Genomic DNA, 18,746 nt, shown 5'->3' on the forward strand with positions numbered 1-18,746 from the left:
TAATGAATTTTAAATAATCATTCATTGGTAATCATTATATTAATTAGTAATAATAATTTCTTCATTTAGGGTCTCTCCCTTTCTCTCCGTATATATATAACCAATGTTACCCCGAGTTTCCGGGACGGGGACGGCGGGGGACGGCGGGACGCGTTTCCGGGACGGCAAATTTTTTTGCCAAATTTGGGGACGGCGGGGGACGGCAAAGCGGACGGCTATTAAAATATAGGAAATATTTAAAATATATAGGAAAATTTCAAAATTCTAAATGTTCATATGAAAACATGGATAAAGCATGCATACATACATTATATTCATATGAAAACAATAAAACATGGAAATGGCATGTGTATGATGCTATGAAAAGTTGAAGACATTTTAGAATGTAAATTCTGAACATACAACATTGTTAATACTCAATAGACAATATGCAATTATGCATTCATAAATCAGAATTTCAATTCATTCACATTGTCAATATGCATATCATAATAGATATTAAAGAAATAACATACAAAATGTCAAAACAAAGAGGTTAAATTTTCCCTACTTCTATTGACGCGGTTTCCCCCCATATTTTTCAACGGGGGTTTGGGGGCAGCGCCCCCAAGGTGGGGTCAAGGGGCATCGCCCCTTGCGGGGTCAAGGGGCAGCGCCCCTTGCGCGCTCCGTGTCACGATACAGGGCGGGGTCGAGGGGCAGCGCCCCGCGAGGCCAAAAAAACTTATTCTTTCATAAAGGTGTTGGGTGTTATTTTTCTATTAACTCGCTGAGTTTGGCGATTTTTGGGTGATTTTCTAATCTCTGTGTCAAAATGCCCAAAGGCTACACTGCTGCCATATAGTTTCATTGTCAAAATTATGAATTAAATTAATGTTATCTTTTAATTTTTTTATTTTTACTAACAATTTGAATTAATAAGGGGCCTATATTAGAAAATTTTAAAAAAAATTTGAAAATACAACTTTTTTTAGTTTTTTAATTTTTTTTAATGGCCTTAGATTAGGGGGACGTCTAGCCGTCCCCGGGACGGATTGGGGACGTCCCAGCCGTCCCCAGCCGTCCCCGGGACGTACGGACGTCCCCCAAGGCTAGGGCAGGCGTCCCCCCGTTTCGGGGACGTCCCCTAAAAATATAGGGCAATTTGGGGATGGGGGGAAACGTCCCCTGGCCGTCCCCAAGTCCCCGAAACGTCCCCGAGACGGGGACGGGGGTTTCAGGTCGGGGACGCGTCCTCGGGTAACTCTGTATATAACAATCCAGGAGGGGACATGACAACTGATAATCTGATGTGAATCTCAATAAATGTTATGGGACTTTTTCCCTAAAGTGAAAAGAAAGGATAATATGATACCTCTATTAAAATTCAGATTAATAAACAAATTTATAAAAACCCTTTTAAAAGTGAGGAATAATTATATTTAGTAAAGGATAATTAATGGCAACCTTTGTAAAGGGTGTGATGGTTTGATTACCAAGCCTTAAGGCTTATATAAGTCATTTATGTGTGACTTGGAAAAAGGGGGCATGGAGATAATTGGAAGACAGATAAACAAGGAGAGAATAGAGTAATCAGAGGGCACAAAGGAGTGAAGGTTGAGGTCATTGGTTGGCATTGGGACATTTGGAGAAGGGGCATACAGCATGTGTCCAACTTGGGATACAACGTACATTTGGGAGTGTCCAGGCCAGGGTTGTGTTATTTATGCTGTGAGGTAGGTTGGATTCCTATGTAAGAACTGGTGGGTTTTATGTAAGAACTAGTTTCCTCTGGGGGTGCCTCCTTGCCAAAGACCTTGGACTTGCAACTATTCCTCTGAGTGCTAGATAGCAGTCTCTTTGAATTTCACACACACATATATATATGTGTGTGTGTGTGTGTGTGTACATATATATGTGTACACGCACACACACATATTTGCAGTTATTGATGTTTCATTGGTTAATTTATTGTTGCAGATTAATGTTCTTAAAGTTCATTGCTTAATTATTTTACTGCACAATGATTATTATTATGTTTTAATTTTATTCAAAATGACCAAGTGGATTAATGTATTTGTAATAAATAATTTACTCTTGATTATTTTTTTTAACAATACCCATAAACATTATAATAAATAATAAATTGTCAATCTTTGAGTAAATAAATTTACTTGGGAAAGAGGAAACAACAATAATCATCATAAAAAATGATAATTCAATGAGGTTACAATAACATAATTTAATTTTCGTTACATATACCAATACAATGGATGTCAGTGAGGTCCTACTCGATCTAGAAGGTAATGACTCCTCATCTTCAACATCATCATCAGCTGCTATGCCATCCAATCCAATGCATATTGCTTCAGCTGCACCCTCCTTTACTTGCCTTTCAAAACCAACAATTTTGTCTTAAATAAACATGGAGTCTTCTTGGGAATTTCAATCACTATATGGATCAAGGTCATCAAAGTCAATGGTCTCATGACTATTTGATTCTTCCATCTTTTTTAGTGTGAAGGTGAATGTTGTATTGCACAAAGAGAAGGTCATTGAAAAGCTTTTGTGTTAATGTGTTGCTCTTGATTATGCAAATGGCATCAAATAAACTCCAATTGCACTCACCTCTAGAAACACTCAAAATCTAAAAAAATTCAGAGGGCTAGCTTATGACAATTTGGATTTTTTTCCCTCTAATCTTCCCACCAAACATTTGCAAAGAAGATATTCGCAAGTTTGTAAGTAAGCATAGTTGCACACATCAAATTTTTAATTGAAATGAAGTGAAGATTGTGATTTTTCATTGTGGTGCTTGGGTGGTTTGGATAGCTAGTGGTGAAGACAAGAGCGTCCAATTAGCTTGCTTGTATCTTTGCAATGCTCCAATAATTAGGTTTTCAGACTCAACCTTAAGCAACTTCCTCTAAATGCATGTTGAGAGGACCTCCACAACCTTCCCATCAATATCTTTGAAGTCATTTGCAAAGAAAAAACTGAGTCGAGGTAGTATGCTACCGCATGAATGTGTTGGTGGAGTTAATTGTTTGACCTCTTATCAATAATGTTTCAAGTGGGTTCAAACCTTTTTCTATCTCTCTTGTAATATTTTTGGATGGTCTCTTTGGTCTTGACCATGTCCTCATATAGTCACTCCATTGGGTTTTTCTCTCCATCTCCCAAACATAAAATCTTTACTAAAGGCTTTGAGACCTACACAAACAAATTTAGGTTGGAATTAAATATAGAACTTAAAAAGACTGAACAATGTCTAGTAAGTAGAATTTAGTAAAATTCAACTTAAAGGATATAATTTAAAATTTAAATATAATTTTGAAATTAACTTGGTGATCTCATTAGCACTCTTCGTGAAGACATCATTGAAAACTATCTACACAATGAAAAATATCTACATGACCCTGTATTTGTCTTCTTCAAATAAGAAGAATCCACCTATTGTTGGCTCTCAAACATGTTCTTCAAAGTTGTTAGCAAGCCATATATGCTCTACTGAGTGATGATGTTAGATACAAATTGTGTGGTATCCACTTGCACAAGATCCCCCCCCCCCCCTTATATGATCTCTCATCAAGCTAAGTGCCCAAGGGTGATTGTAGGTGTACTTGGTATCCATGGTGTTTTCTACCGTGGATTTCACCCAATCAAGTTTTCTTGTTTCCTCCAATAGAAAATCAAGGAAATGGGTAGAGAAAGGGGTCAAAAAAGCTGTTGAGTGCCTCTCCTTAAGTAGTTTCCCTACTGCTACATATGCTGCTGCATTTTCTATCACAACTTGGACCACATTTTCTATGCCAACCTCTAATACAACTTCCAACATTAGACTCAAATTATCAACTTTCTTGACTTTGTTTGAGGTGTTGATGGACCTCAAGAACACCATTTGACCATTTGAAGCCACTAGAAAGTTGTTGAGAATTAAATTCTTTCTAGTTGTCCACCCATTTGATAATATGGTGCATCCATAATTGATCCAATATTTCCTTTGCTCTTCCTTAATTGTTTCTATATTTGCTATAGTTTTCTAGACCAATGACCAACTTAAGTCTTGTAAACTAGGTTTCTTGAAGCCTTTCCATACAATGGTCAAGACTCCAACCAAATTCTCCCAACATGGGCTTCTCGTCACATTGAATGAAATGTTGTTGTCCACATTTTGTGCTTCTTGAGTCATGCTTGTCCTTGTTCCAACCTATAACTTAAAGAGAAGGTTGTAAACATGGAACAAAAAATCCTTGTGACTTCATTTGGCTAGAGCACGATGAAGCGGATATGCTATGAATTAATAGGCCACAAATGGAGCCTGCAATTTTTGCTGTATCTACCTTTGATTTTGACAACATGTTTGGTTCATCATTGCTACAATGGTTGCATATTTTGTCATGTTGTTTTTTACATCTATCATACAATATTTGGTTCAATGTTTAGACACAATTTAACATTTTTTGACCAACAATCCATGCAAGGTGGTAATTAAGATAATTGATGCCTTCACTCATCTTCAACCTACAATAGTTGCAAATCATGACATGCTTCCAAGCAAGATCCTTGTTGTCAATGCTTCCACTTCTACTTGTTGATGCCATTGACAAAAGGTGGAAATCCTAGCATTGAAAAAATAAGAAAAACAAATTTAATCACTACAAACTTTAGCATTGAAATATAAAAATGTTGTAGATCCTTGGTTTTGAAAAAAGAAAATATTAAAATTTATATTCAAAAACTCTAGATTAATCAAAATGGATGTGAAACACAAATAAAAATGTAAAGGAAGAATTCACAAATATAAAATTGATTTGGAAAAACTTAAAAAAAAAAATAAGAGGGAAAAAAATCCTACGATAACCTTAAATTGCGACAAGAAGAGCTCAAAGGAGATAAAATGTTGTGAGTCTAATAACACCCCTGGTTTTCCCTCATGTTTAATTTTAATACATTGTAACAAAAACAGATAGCTTATGTTTTAATTTTCAAGCTTACGTTCTGATAGCTTAACATTGATTCTTCATTCATAAGTTTGACATTAAGCATGGAATGATAAATAACAGCAAGGGCTTATTATACAACAATCACAGTGACTGCTGTCACAGCAGAAATGCTCCAATCTGACCAACTACTTATTATTTTGAATAATTAATGTTGCATAAAGTTTAAACAATGCAGACATAAGACGTATAATCAAATATGATTATTTTAATTCCATATGGAACCTGATTATGACTGCTGAAAGCCTACTCCTCTGTCCTCTGGGATTCAACTTGCCCACAGACTCTCCCAATGCTGCAGAACAACCACATGGGTCTGTCACACTGCTGTATCCACTTGGCTGGCTTAGAAATTCCAAATCATTATTTTACAATGATAATATATTAATATTGACTGGAATAGGTGATATTTCTGCCTCATGAAATCAGTAGCCCATTCCAATATACTCATGCCAGCTGGGAATCCTTCATTTGTTCCTTTGAAAGTTGATTTCTGCAATCCATCCTTTAATTCACCTCACTCAAAACAATGGATAAATAGCACCTGGCACAAGAAAATGAATCCAGTCACCTCACCTTCCATCACGCCAACTCAAGAGCTATACAAAAAACAATGAATGGAATGTCTCTAGTAAGTCATCCAATGAATGTCATGAACATATGCATCAAACTGCAACTTCTTGAAGATATGCTGAAACAACATCAAATATGATATCTGATCCTTTAGATGCCAGTGATCTCCCAAACACCTCCAACGTCCCTTGGAGATATCAGTGATCCTTCCCAATCATCTGCAAATGGTCCTCTGTTTAAAGCGACTAACTTGAATATTATGGCAGCTTCAGACGACCCCTAAAAGACTTGTATTAATTGCTCTTTGAATTGGCCAATATTAACCCCATCTTTCCACACTAGCAAGATTGAAGTGGTCAATGCTCAACAGTCCAATCGCCTAACAAGGACAAAACCTAATGCCACAAAAGGCTCAAACCAAACTTTAGAAACAAACTTCAACTTTCACCTGGTAATAATGATATATAACAATGGCGCCCAACTCTGCTCTTAGAAATCTTTAAAAATCTCCAAAAACCTGCAATAACTGTAAAGCTTCCTGCTTCAGCTATAACTCTGAATGAGCCACACTGCATCAACCAGGGGGGATCTTTCACCACCATGGTCAATCTTCTCTAAGAGGGTTTCCGTCCTTAGGAAGGCTAAGATGGGCAAAGTTCGATCTCTAGAACCACAAAGGTTTTTCATCAAAGGAAAAAGACATAATCTGCATAATACCAAATGGGCTCTTTAATTGCCTTATATACTTTTTCCCACCAATTTTTTTGGAAAGAACAATTTAAAACTTCACTTGTTTTAATTAAAAATCCATTAAGACCTTTTTATTAAAATAATGATAATTTTTGATATGTAAGGTCCTTGTTTTATGTGTCCAAGATTTAAAACTTTTCATCTTCTTTCCAATGATCTATAACACTAAGGTGCTTTTAAAATTATTTTAATTAAATTAAGCAACCGTAGTTAAATAATTAAATTATATCCAGTAATACACCCTCATTTTGTGAAAATTGCTGAAAGCATTGAAATCGAAATTAGACTACACTAGAGTGATACTGATGATGAATAATGAGAAATGGAGCTGACCAAGTGACTATAAGTATAAATATATGTTCTCTCCAAGAATCTTGGAGAACACACCAGTCAAAAAACATTTTGGAAAGTGGCATAAGTGTCCTCAAGACTGATTGGGCTCATTGGCTACATCAAATAAGCCCTCTAACAAGGTTGACACTCATCAAGAAGGTTAGAGCCAATCGCAATGCTAGAGAACTCAAATATAGAGAACCCAAATATAGGGGCATTACAGTGAGAATTGAGGGTGAACATGGTTCAAAACATAGTTACAAGTTTTTGTTAGTACTGTTGACGTGTTTTTTATGACCGTGTCTAACACAAAATAAAGTCGCCAACGGTCACCTTATCCTCTCTTGATCAAGATTAGTCCGTATGCTAGGATTGCTTAAAGTTCAAACGACTAATTTCAAGGTTCCTTCAGTGCGTGGACGTGACTTAGATGTTTGATGGGTTTGCTGATAACCCAAGGGGCCTTACGCGTGTTCAATTGAAGAAAACTCATGCAAGCTCGAGGATTTCTGCACGGATGATTTGCAATGAAAGCTCTAGTTTTAAATCTTTTGGATTTTTTGAATTATGCAGAAAGTAAATGAGAGTAGGGTAGAGAGAACTATGCTAAAGCTAATCTAATCCTAAGAACAGGAGACGGGGTAACTCATGTAAAATCAAACCACGCTTTGTTTCGCCAGTAGAGCACAACTACACGAAGGCGGTGCAATCTTCAAAGGGTGCGTGCAAGTTTTTCAGATCATCAATATAGACCATCAGATTGAACAATCTTTACTGATGATTGAAGTTAAGCGTATACACATCAAAAGGCTCAGACTAACTTTGCACGGTACACAACAATCGGCTGCACACCAAAAGTATGAGCTCGGATTCCGCAACAAGCAATCCTATCAAATTCAGTTCTCCTAACAATATATGTAATGGACATCCCCTGTTCGGCACTAAATTTATGTCCTTTTTACTTAGTGTAATTTTGTCAAACAGTTGGCTTGCAAGTTGACTACTGGATTTTTTGGTTCTTGATTTGCAATAGGATAAATTGGATAAATTGATATTTATTGTAAAACTTTCAAAGTTTATTCAATATAAAAAACAACCAGACATATCAAATACCAAAAACAAGAAGATTAATGCTGATGGTATTTATTTAATTCCAACCCCAAGCATACAAATCAGATTTGAAGAATATTACAGACCATATGATAATAAACAAATTCAAACCTGAACTCCACAAGTATAGAACCTGCTGAAAACACTGTTCACACACTGTAGCCACACTATTCACGGCACTGTTCACATTACCGTTCACGTTACTGTTCACGACACTGTTCACGGACTGTTCACGTTACTGTTCACGGCACTGTTCACGCACTGCTCACAGCAACTCATATATCTTCACTATCACCTTCAAACTGCTCCAAAATCTTCTTAAATCTGCCCTGTGAAAATCTAATGAACCCAGTGTGTTTCCTAAATGAAAACACCATAAATTCTCCTGACTGTATCTCACAACAACGAGAAGAATGTTGACCAAGAGGGATTTCGTCCTCCAAGCCCAACGAGTCAGATTTCTCAAGAAATCCAACAACAAGATATTAAATCTTCTCCAAGCATACCCCAAAAGGGAGCTCTCAACCTCAATTTATATCTTCTTCCTGGATGCAAACACTTCATTTCCTAAATGTGGGATAATACATTTTAGAATAAAATATTATTTCCCACAATTTATGCATTAAAGGGAACTTTTAATATTTTAAACATTACTTTATATTCCCAACCTTATAATATAACGATAAAGTTAAATATTTAATTTAACTTTACACCTTATCATTAAATATTAAAACATTGTTGATAATCCCTTTAAATCATTGTCGCCTTCAAATATATTTTTTTACTGATAATTATGCCAACCAGGGAAACACTAAAAATTTCAAGTCACTGCTTGGAGACTAACTTACTATAAATAGTAAGTGTCTAGAAACCCTGCCAGAGCAGCATCGATTGGCCTGAAACTGAAAACACCTAGGCCAAAACACCTCAGGATCCCACCAATGTCCTTGTTAGCCTTCGGGACCGTGTTAGAATAGGCTAACGACACCCCATGTCATGTTGCGCTAAAAAGGGGACATCACAATATATAAGCAAATCTAATCTAATTGAAGAGAGCAAGACCATGTAGGTTGCCAAAATAGAACAAGAATACACCATCGAAATCGAACAATGTATTAAGTTGGCTACTTCACAATCCTAATGCAACAATCTTAGATAATCTCCCCTCCTTTACGAATGAGGGGGGCCACCCCTTTATATAGGCCTTAGGCCATGCAAATCCTAATTAGGGTTTCACCCTAGAAGATTCTCCACTCAAGGTGCAACAAGGTGGGAATCGGCAATTAATGACCCATTATGCCCATATACAATTAATTCAAAGCCTAGAATAGCGCCCACTAGTGCATTAAATGCGCCCCATGATGTTGATTATGCTCAGAATATAGCGAACACTCTCATGCAAGAAATAAATGTCCATCATGCTCTAGGTGACGGCGACATGCAAGGAGAATCTGTCATAAAACCATAAATGAGGAGGCTGCATGCAAGAAGATTCCTCATCCGACGACGACATGCATTGACTAGACCCACACTTAGTCAAAATACCTCCAACAGTAAATACGCCACTACTATTCAACCAAAAGATTCTCGTCCAAGAATATACGACCATTATCCCGCTCATTTCTAGCGTATGCAATGAATTTGATGACGACAGCTTCCAGCTCTCCGATGGAGACACGTGGCACATTCTCAATGTCAAATTCCATCAAGGTAATTTCTTCCTCGCTCTTGGAAAAGAAGCTCTCCCACTCCATCATGACTTCTTGTGTCTTCTTCATTATACCAGAGAATGAAGAAACATTTGCAAAATGCTCCTTGGGGAATGAACCTACGAAGAAGAATTCGTGCAACTGAGATTTCAGGGAGTTCACTGTTATTCCACCGTCATTGAGTTTCGTCATGAACAATGCCTCAATTGCACTAATGATTTCCTCCTGCACCCCTCTGATGGACTCTTTCAAAGTAAAGGAGTTTACACTGAATTTATCGAAGGTGTTCTTTCTTGAGCAGACGATGTAGAACCATCAGAGAAAGTCATAAGCTTCATTTTCCTGAATCACTTTCCCGTCAACCAGAATTTGCCTTGGAGCCTTTGTTAGAGCCCTGAGTCATGGAATGGTTAAGTCCTGGTAAATGTGCACATCCTCCCATAATCCTTCTGCTGTCTCTAATCTTCTCAGGAGGGCCACGAACTTTGAATGAAGCTGAGCTAGGTCTTCAATGAATTTTCCTGCTTCGGTATAAACATCCTCTATCCATTCCCTGGAATTTTGCGCCATTGCTCTAATAACCTCTGCATCATCAACCACATCCTTAGGAAGGGAGGAAGGAGGAGTGAATGAAGGACCTGCCTCCCTGAGGGGTCTTTTGAAACTCCGGACGTACTTGCATAGGGCTCTATTTTCTTCCCTCAGCCGCTTACATTTCGCCTTTGATTTCAGCATCTTCTCTTTCATGGCCAAGGAAGATTCTTCAAAGTTTCCCATTACTTGACCTGTGGAGGCATGGCCAAGATCAATCTGTCTGATAACATAATCCTCCTGCCTGATTTCGCTTCTGTCTTTATCTACTGTAGGCTCAGCAATGTGCAGGGTTCGAGATCCGGATTCTTCCCTAACAACCTTGGAAAATTTTCGGGGAGCCTTCCTTTTTGTTGGTTGATCCATCCTTTTCAATAATTCTTCCAACTCCCGAGCAGGATCAATTTCGCTTTCTGATTCCCTTGTCAGGCTTCCCACCAACCAATCTAGAACGGGGATGGAGTGAGTATGATCCTCTACATGCTCCTATTCCTGTGACTCTTCCTCCATTTCACCAAGGACGAAGCTATCCTAGCGAGCCTCTTGTTGATGTGGGGGACTTTCTTGCCTTTGACTTCTTGGCCTATGGTGTCCCTGTGAAGCGTTAATGCTGAGTATATCTGGTGCCAGAATGCTCTCTGGAAGCGGACCTGTGGTATGTGAAAACATCTCTACCTCTTGCACACTTGAGGAACTTGTTGGTGAATGCTCTCTTTCTGTCCTTGCTTTCTTTTGTGGAGGTTCTTCCTGTAGGACTTCCTGTTGAACCTCCTGTGGGATTTCCTGCTGGATATCCTTCTTCTTTACTGTCCTTGGTCTCTTTTGGGCCTTTTTTTCTATATCCATCCAAACTTCCCTTCCTGCCTGAACCTGCGAAGAGCCTTTGGTTGCCTCACTATGGGAATCTAGACTTCCCATTAGCTGACATGGTAGATGAACATTCCCTTCCACCAACTTTCTTATCTGCCTATCAATCCAGTGCTCAGTGAATTTCAGCACTGGTCTAGCTAAGATACTCAAATCATCCATCTCGGGCCCTGACCAATCTGGCAACTGAATAGGCTGATCGTTTACTTTCTCAAATTCAGGTTGTATCAAATCTGCATCCTCCTTCCCCTGATCTGGTACCTGATAAGTTTCACTTATCTTGATGGTGTCGAGGGGCAATCTGGAATGCATTTTCTTCCGGACCTCAAGGTCGTCCTCGACACCTGCCCAATAATCTTCTAAGTGAAACTTTTGTATGAATTTGGCGCCAACAACCTTTCTGATTTGGCGGTAAGGATCATATTGGGCCCTAGATGTATAAAACAGTAGGCGATAAAATGCCAATTCCCCTGCTGCACTTTTAGCGGCTTCCAGGCTTGGGCATATTTCCATGAAGTCACCCAAGACAATTGGGAATTCAATTGATTGCTTTTTCTTCTTCTGCAATTGATCATAGGCAGTTAACTGTCTCATGAGCTCTAGCAATACGAGCTTGTCTGATGGATATCTTGGCAATTTGTATGTCTGGAATGAGAATCCTTGCCTCTTGATGTAGCTGAATTTAAGAAATTGCAAGAACGCAACTCCATACTTCTGGACCAAGGCACTTGCTTGCGGTGACACCCTTACGTGCAACTTCTTTTGCATAAGCCGTGTCAAGTATATGGTGAAGGTGCCATTTGCCAACCTGTAAGAATTGACATTGTGAAGATGCAGCTGGGGATAACACTCATGTACTTTCAGCTGAGCTGGTTCGCAACCCATAATTCCTCTTGCTGGTAGACCATCAAATCCTCCCCTTCGCGCAAGCATATAGAACAGGTAGGAGCTCATGAAAAAGAACTGGGACCTTTTTTCTTTTAATTTTTTCAACTGCTCGTGCAAGTAGTGACTGATCAATCTGGCCCAGTTGATTAGCCCATTTGAATTCATGATCTCGCCTATGTAGAAGAACATCCAAGCCTCAAAGTTCACAGAATGTGAACACCCCATTACTCTGTTCAGCATCTTTATCAAGTCCACATACTCTTGCTTGAACTCGAAGATGGTGAGAGTTTTTGACATCTTGGAGGCATGCACCCTAGGCTTCAGCAACCACTGCTTATTAATCAAATCAGCACACCTGGCAGAACCTGCTTCATATACTGCCTGAGCTCCGCTGCTGGTCCTGTATGTCATGGAATAGTGCGAAGGAATTCTGAAAGCCTCACCAATTGACTCCAGAGTCAATGTTGCCAGCAGCTTGCCATTAGGCATTGAGATTGTCTTTCGCTCTAAATTATAATGCACTGTACATTCGTGGACCAAGTCCGGGCACTAAATAGCAGGAGGAAAACCAACTGCCGCAACAATTCCAATTTTGACATCTGTTGGTGATGGATTGTGCCCTGCTGTCCCGAATATTCTGATCTTGAATGCAACCAAATTGAATGTGCCTAAATTAGTATCATTGATTTCTTCCCATCTTGAATTCAGCTGGGAATGGGGAAGGAAACCTTTCATTTCTGCTTTGATCAATGCCTGCCTGGAGAGGGTAGCTGCCTTGCTTGATTCCGACATCTGGGAAGCACCTTGGAGATGATGAAAATAGAGACTAAGTATGACCACCCTTCACTTCTCCAGCTCTTCTTTCTTGAATCCTGCACGTGAGAAATGAAATACCTTTCCAAACTTATATAGAATTCTTCAAAACGTCTTGCTAAGTTAGGAGGCATTTAAATTAGCAATTGCATTCATGATGCATCATACTTTCTCCAATTACTGCGCCATGCAAAAGAAACTTCCCATGCGAGTGAGTTTGAATTTAGAAATTTCCTTAAATGCACTAAGTCATGCGTCATACTTGGAAGATTCTCTTCGCCAACTCATTGATTTCCACCTTTTACAATTTTGGAGGGAAATTGAAGGATTTTCTCAAGATTTGCTTGATTCCATTCTAACTTGTCGTCTCCTGCTTTTGCAGGAATTTCCACATCTCTTTTCAACATATACGGAGAGAAAGAGAGAGAGACCCTAAAAGAAGAAATTATTATTATTAACTTATATAATAATTACCAATGAAGGAATATTTGAAATTTATTTATTTATTAAATTTTATTATTTAATTAACATTATTAATAGTTATAACTAATAATATTCCTTAAACGATAAGGATGGGTGAAAAGAATACATACAAAGTAATCATATGCTTTTTCTCCAACAAACAAGAAAAGTATTTAGACTAATTGACATTAACATTTAATTAGGGATATTACATCAACAAAAGATTATTTGAAATTATTAAATATTATTTTCTAATTTATTATTCATGTGATGAACCTTATAGTGTATCTCTATCTTATAATACTACATCTTAGTGTTTTATATTATAGACATAATTTATATATTTTAAATCTAATTCATAAACACAATTTCTTATAATCTAGTTCTCACGATCCTCACGATGAATTCTTGAAGAATACATTATGTGCAAGTAAAGAAGACCGTGAGAGAAAAGGCAGATTGAACAAGACACATATTGGAACAGGTCAAATAGAGCAGGCCGCACAAGACAAGATAATAATCATTAGTGCCACGATTTGATAAAATGATAAATCTGGTGTTAGATAATTTAGTCAATATATTATTATCACCTTTAAGTGATAATTTAATCAGTTTAAGATGCCACGTTTTGTTAATAATAAAACATATTGTTTGAATAACACGTCTATTTGGAAAATCATGTACTCATAAAGAGAAATGGCCTTCCAAAGTAAACTTCACGTATTAACTAAAGATATGATTCATTTTCGGTGTTGATTAGAAATAAGATCCAATACGCTAAGGCAGAGATTATTATTAAGGAAGAAAAAGTAATTATGAAAAGTCACAATCGGTTGTTATGAGAAGATACTAATCTTCTTGAATGGGCACACAAAATCTCACTGCAGATTATAAGAAGGCTTTGATGCAGATTATAGAAAAGGAGCGGAGGAGGGTGAGGGGGAAGGAAGAGTGGGAAACAACAAGGAGGAACCGCAGACCGGAATCTAATACTGCGGGTGCAGACAGGTAAGGATATCACAAGGTATATATGAGGGAGTGTAGTTAATAAATATTCTAATATACATATTAACGAATATCAATAATGAATATTAGAATATATATATTAATGAATATTATTAATAAATATTTTAATATATATATTAATGAATATTAATAATGAATATTAGAATACATATATTAGTGAATATTATTAATAAATATCTTAATATGTATATTAATGAATATTAGAATATATATTAATGAGCATTATTAATAAATGTTTTAATATATATATTAATGAATATTAATCATGAATATTTTAATATATATATTAATGAATATTAATAATGAATATTTTTATACATATGTTGAGGAATATAAGTAACGAACATTTTAATATATATGTTAATGAATGTTTCTTAGGAACTGATGAATATGTATGAACATAAGTAATAAATACCTATCAATGAATAGTAGAAATATATGTTAAAGAAATAAATGTGAATATTTATTAATGAACATTTTATGAATATATGTTAGGGAATACATGTTAATTCGGGAATATGTACATGTGGGTTATGGAATAGGGAAATAGTAATAAAAATGCAAAAAATGTATTATAAATGTAATCACATGATGGAGGCTATAGGGAGGAAACTCCCTTAGTCTAAGGGAGGGATTATGATAATCCCTAGGGCAGTATATACTGAACATTGATATGCATATGTATGGCTTGGTTGATTAAGTTCAACCAAGAAGAGACGGATCTGGCCGGTCCCCTCTGAGGACTTGGATGATGGGATGCATCACCCAAGGCAAGGAATGGACATAGGGTTTTCCTTGGATGGCTTGGGTGTAAGAGGTTACACCCAAGACAGGAATCGAATTAACTTTCGATTTCCTGGATGGCTTAGATGTAAGAAATTACATTCAAGACAGGGGTCGAATTCACCTTCGACTTCCTGGAGGGCTTGGAACCAAGATGGGTTCCAAGAAGGCGAGCTTCACGGCCGCCTAAGGACATACTTTCGTATCCTTTTTATTTGATAAACATTGCGATTATGTTAATTAAGTATTTTAAAGTTAGATTGCAATTTAGATTAGTTATATATATATATGTCTGTTGTATTCTAACAAACTATTTTGCAGGACAGTGATCTCTAACTAGTAGGGACATTACACTTATTGGTGAAGCTAGATCTACTTGATTGAGCTCATACAAAACCTTCCTTGAATTTTTTATGAAGGGTAGTTTAATTGCATGTTTTGGACACTCCCATGTAGATAGTCTACTTTTGACACAAAAGGATACCATCAAGTAGTAATCTGTCACCATTTTTGGCGATATCTTCCGATCTTTGCAAACTTCACTAAGGAGAGCATCATACATTTACTCACAATTTTGCATCTCTGTTGAATAACATACTAAGTCATCAAGACACATTACTAATTTTGCCTTGAACTTGTATCTTTTTTACACTTGGTGAGTATGCTCACCAAACTTCATGATGATTGTCAAGATGATTAGAGGTCTGAAATTGAGCTTTGTTTCTCCCCTTTTATGGGCCTCCTCAATTGCAATCATTAGTTCTTGTGTCAAAAACTTGGGGAAATTGAATGTTGTTCCCATTGGGAATCTACTAGTCATGTTTACCCCTCTATTATTGATGAATTGATGTGTTCTTTACTGCAAAATCCATGTCACCATTAGATGAGCTGATACTCTTCTCTTTCGGTTTAGAACTCCTTTGATGTTCTTGTGTCAAAAACTTGGGGAAATTGAATGTTGTTCGCAATGGGAATCTCTAGTCATGTTACCCCTCTATCATTGATGAATTGATGTGTTCTTTACTACAAAATCCATGTCACCAAAAGATGAGCTGATATCCTTATCTTTCGGTTTAGAATTCCTTTGATCCTCCTCATTCCTGTATCTTCACTGAATTTCTTTATCTATTGATCTCTTAATGTGACACTATACTACTATTAGTTAGTTACATGGAATTTCTGTTTCTGTATGCATTGCCCTCACCATTTTGAGTTTCCGCGACTCATAAATTTTTCACAAGAAGCATGAATGTTCAGCAAGAACTCTTTTTGACAGGAACATTTTCTCATATATTAAAGCATTTGGTGATAATATTTCTGGAAAGATACAATTTACTAGCTCAAAAATACACAATATTCAGATTCATCATCATTTTTTGGTCATGAATCGTTTTGTAGCTATCCTTTAGGAGATACACATGCGAATAGATAACCTAGTTTCATTATTGAAATTTTGTTTGCTTGATGGCTATTCATTTGAGATATTTGATTAGAATTTACTAGTTGAAATCCCATTCATCATCATCATCTCTTATGTATTTGTGCCGATCTTTATTTGCAAAATATAGCTACAAATGATGATCAATTCATTAAATATATTGTAGTTGGTCTTTTTGACAATAACTTGAAAGTGTTTTGGTTTTCTTTGTTCTGCTGATTTTCAGTAGTTTGTTGGGCCACTTTCATGGAAGTTTTCACTTGTACAATTATTATAGTTGTTGATTTATGTTTCTCCTTTGGTACTAGAATTTAAAATCCCAGTGGTGGTTTTTTTTTTGTTGTTGAGCAAAGCATGGATATGAAGTGGATCTTGTATTAATTAATATATGTTTTTTTGACAGAATCTGGCAGATATTGTACCAAAAGAGACACTTTTGTGGAAACTGAAGTTACTTAGATCAGCTGCACTCTATACCAATTCCCGTCTTCATGCTGTCAAAGCTGAAGTATTGTTGCTTGCAAGGTTTTCTTTTGCATATCTAAGTAAAAAATGATGATTAGCTTCATAATTTAAAAGAAACAATGAATGTTTATAGAGTTCATGTAAGATTTACAATCGTTGCAAAGTAGTTGTTTTGAATTACTTTAGTATTTTTTAGCTGGATATGTGGCTTTTAGAATTTATGGATTCTACATGATTTGTACTATGCTTATATCTAGACATTGTACTCTATAAAGATCATCCACTTCTTCAATGCTCAAATGGAGTTTATTTATCATCATAGATGTTCATACTTTAATAGATAAACCAACAAAAAGAATGCTCAAACACACTGCCCTTTTGACCACCGAAGAATAGTGTCCTTTGGTGAAAGTTGCAATCCAAGTGTAAGTAACAGAGCCATACCTAAGCAAAAGAAGGAAAGAATGCCATTGCAAGAATTATGCAGAGATGAAACAGGGAACCATTATATTATTTAGGGTCACCAATGGCATTAAGTTCATTGGTTCATTGGCTAAGTTATATAGAGCCTATTACAAAGTATATCCTGACACCAATCACTGATTACTCCTCCTTAGCATCTTGTCCCCCTTCCCTTGGTCTTTTGACCAATTTCAATTCCCTTGGACTTGACTTGGGCAAACCCTCAAGCGCAATTGTACTCTGTGTCTACAACTCCTCCTTACTCTCTACTTGATTATCCACCTCACTAACTCTTCTTATCATTAATGTTTGTACAGGGGGTGTTTATATGCATCCCCTAGGGATAGGGCTTTCCACCGACATACTCAGATTCATACTCCAATTGAAACTAGTCTTACTCTAGTTTTCTAGTGGATGAGGTTTGCTTTTCTAGAGCATGGGTACTTTCTTCCTGCTGAATGGAGTTTGAATGTCTTCTATTGTGTTGCCATCAATCTGTGATAATTGTTGCCTTGATGTTCCTTTGTCTTGGATTGCCAATCTGTGATACTCCTTATTTATTTTCCTGCGATAGGGAAGTTGATGATGATATGAATTAGCCATTTTTTATGCCAACATTTCCCTTAGACAAATTTGATTCTCCATTCTCAAGAAAGCTTATTCCTTGAGGTATTGAACCTAGAAACATGGCGATGATATCGGCTGCCAAGCAATTGATTTGCATCATGCACCTGCTCTTGTATTCTAACTTGGCTGCTTAGCGTTTATCAATGAGGGCTTCCATTGTTCCACTTTGCCATCCATCATTGCATCAAATCTTTTTAGATGACTTTTGGAATCAGCTTCAAACCTACACTTGATGTCTTCATCTAATTTAACAAGGTATCTACCTTTGCAGTTGCTTGTGTGGCCTCCTCTTCCAGATCAACAATTGTTTTTTTGGACTGTGCATGACCATTGCCTTGGCTGACTTTTGCTAATTCTCAACATTCTTTGTGTCTCCAAATTCTGCCTTTCCTTTCCCTAGTTTGGAATCAACTATCTTATTTTCCAATGCCATTTCATTTGCTTTTCTAGACATGTTGTTGACATGTCCCTCAAATTATTTGGCCTCTTTACCAATTTCCTATTTTGCATTGTTAAATCACTTGCTTCATTTGAGAACTTTGGCCCTTCAATCTAGTATTTGATGAGAAGGCCTTTCACATATCTCTTCAATAGTAACTTTGGCTTAGTTTCTCAAACAAAGAGACCTCCTGTTATATTTGACATTTGTGTCTCAACTCTTGTGACCATCTTAGATACTTCTTTCCTATCCTTTCCGATTCATGTTCCTTTTCCTCAACCTTTTTTGATGGCTTGTAAACCTCATTGTTGTAATGAACCTTACCAAAATTTTTCCACAAACTTGCAATTGTTTCAATTTTCGCACATAGTCATTTTGTCAAACAGCTAGTAGAACATTAGCCTAAACATCAAATATGAGTTTTTAAA

The 18,746-nt window shown here is 36.9% G+C and overlaps 1 protein-coding gene across 3 annotated transcripts in view; it reads left to right on the plus strand.

The window, feature by feature from the left end:
* The window catches only part of LOC131066943 (phytyl ester synthase 1, chloroplastic), a 190,142-nt gene that overhangs the window by 52,807 nt on the left and 118,589 nt on the right, over positions 1 to 18,746 (plus strand). For all 3 annotated transcript variants that reach the window (XR_009358911.1, XM_059211128.1, XM_058001844.2), the window contains exon 8: positions 16,729 to 16,850. Coding sequence is in view for 2 of the 3 variants with exons in the window: in XM_059211128.1 (XP_059067111.1) it covers positions 16,729 to 16,850 (122 nt within the window). In the remaining variant the exon portion in view is untranslated. The remainder of the gene's footprint in view (positions 1 to 16,728; positions 16,851 to 18,746) is intronic.

This window comes from Cryptomeria japonica, chromosome 9 (assembly GCF_030272615.1).
Source record: "Cryptomeria japonica chromosome 9, Sugi_1.0, whole genome shotgun sequence".
Lineage (NCBI taxonomy): Eukaryota > Viridiplantae > Streptophyta > Pinopsida > Cupressales > Cupressaceae > Cryptomeria > Cryptomeria japonica.